At 35.2% G+C, this 1,777-nt stretch overlaps 1 protein-coding gene across 1 annotated transcript; it reads right to left on the bottom strand.

Moving 5' to 3' along the window:
- Positions 1-435: 435 nt before the first annotated feature.
- On the bottom strand, positions 436-1,575 carry LOC129921482 (CDK-activating kinase assembly factor MAT1). Its single transcript, XM_056003322.1, has one exon. The coding sequence runs from the start codon at positions 1,444-1,446 to the stop codon at positions 508-510; it is 939 nt and encodes a 312-aa protein (XP_055859297.1). The 5' UTR covers positions 1,447-1,575; the 3' UTR covers positions 436-507.
- Between the last annotated feature and the right edge of the window lie 202 nt (positions 1,576-1,777).

Genomic DNA, 1,777 nt, shown 5'->3' with positions numbered 1-1,777 from the left:
AAAACATGATTTCATGATTTGAGTTCAGAATTCATGAAAACTATGATAAATCATAGTTTTTGGCAACACTGGTCGTGAGTTTTGGTGTACAAAGCCCTGTTGTCCTGAGTCGGGCTATACCCTTCCCACACAAAGGCGGATTGAAAACCCATTTTTATTTTACCTATGAAAAACGTTTACATGTGGAAATATGTACTTTTTTTTTAATCCATCTCAAGTCTTGAATTCAAATTTTGTAACGGTTTTTTTTAATAGTTCTCAAACTTGAAAACCTGTGATTCTTCCATTAAGTTTCACTACTGTGAGACTGTGACCCAACAACAGAAGGATTCATTTGATCTTATCTTTAAAAGTAGGTAATTAGATCTGCTACAGTTCATCCTATAAATTGAATATACTCAAAATACAATAAATAAAAGTCATTTTTTTTGTTTTAGAAACAATAACTTTAATTTTATTTCAAGGAGGTAGTTAACAAAAGTTGTAAACAGACATCTAACGGTATTATCATCCTCCATGGAATAAGCCCTGCAATGCTTCCTGCAGTGCTCTCTGACACGCCATTGTCGCCCTATAACCACCCGCTCTCTCCGTCAAATTCTCACCACGAACATGTGAAATGTAACCCTTTGTCTCGATATCTCTCTCCGGTGGAGCCGGAGGCCCTTCATTGTACAATTCTAGAATCTTATGAATATACAATGGGCCCTCATCTTGCTTAGGAACTGGCAGAAATAATTGTTCCCCGCCACGAGAGAATTTAATACCAGTCGAGAATTGAGTAGCTGCTTTAGGTGCCGGCACCACTTTGGCTTCTTCTCGTTGTTTTTCTGCCTGCTCAGCAAAGGCACTCACGATTTTACTAGCATCTTCATAACTTCTAGCTAATTCATCGATTAAAGCTTCTTTCTCGCGAATCTTTTTCTTTTTATTTTCTTCTTCGATAGCTAAGAGTTCCAAACGTCTCTCTTCTTCTTGTTGCTTCTCAATTTCCAACATTTCCTCGAGTTCGTATTCCTCTCTTCCCAATTTGGCTTTATTTCGCATAATAATCTCCCGATTCTCTTTTTTATATTGTTCGATTTTCTTATTGGTTTCTATGATATCGATATTATTGCATAGATTGAAAATTATATGTTCGATTTCTTCCAAATAATCGTTGTATTCTCTCAACGTTTCAAAGTCTTCTTCTTTTTTGTTGTAATCTCGCAAGATTCTTCGTCGAATGTCGACTTCTTTTTCAACCATTGGATCATCGAAAAGTTGGACGCGGAAGTTATTTCGACGTAAAGGGACATTACATTGCGGACAGGAGCCGGAACCTTTTAGAAACAACAAGTCAACACAACTTTCGCATAGTGTATGACCACAAACGTTTACCATCAATTTTAGAGAGGGATTTCGATATTTTGTTGTTTTACATCGTGGACAGGCTTGTTCATCCATGTTTTTGGTTTTTGTTATTTGTATTTGGTTGGAATTTATGGAGTAATTTAGAAGAATTGAAGAAATTTTAAGTGGAAATTCTTCAAATTGGATAGAAACCAAACAACTTTTAAGAAATGTCAAACAATTTTTTTTGACAGCCGGCTAAAATTAAATGTGTCAAAAAATTATTCTAGTGATGGGCAACATCTTCAATCGATAGATTAAATATGGAATTCCGTATACGGAAAATCGAAATGGAAATGTAGACAAAAATCGATAACTAGACGAAAAATGATAAATTTATTCAGATTTGCTTAAATTGGTTCTCAAAGGTTGTTTAGTTAAGCCT

Source organism: Episyrphus balteatus, chromosome 1 (assembly GCF_945859705.1).
Source record: "Episyrphus balteatus chromosome 1, idEpiBalt1.1, whole genome shotgun sequence".
Classification (NCBI taxonomy): Eukaryota; Metazoa; Arthropoda; class Insecta; order Diptera; family Syrphidae; genus Episyrphus; species Episyrphus balteatus.
The sequence above is the reverse complement of the archived record's forward strand: the minus strand, read 5'-3'. Positions and strand labels throughout refer to the sequence as shown.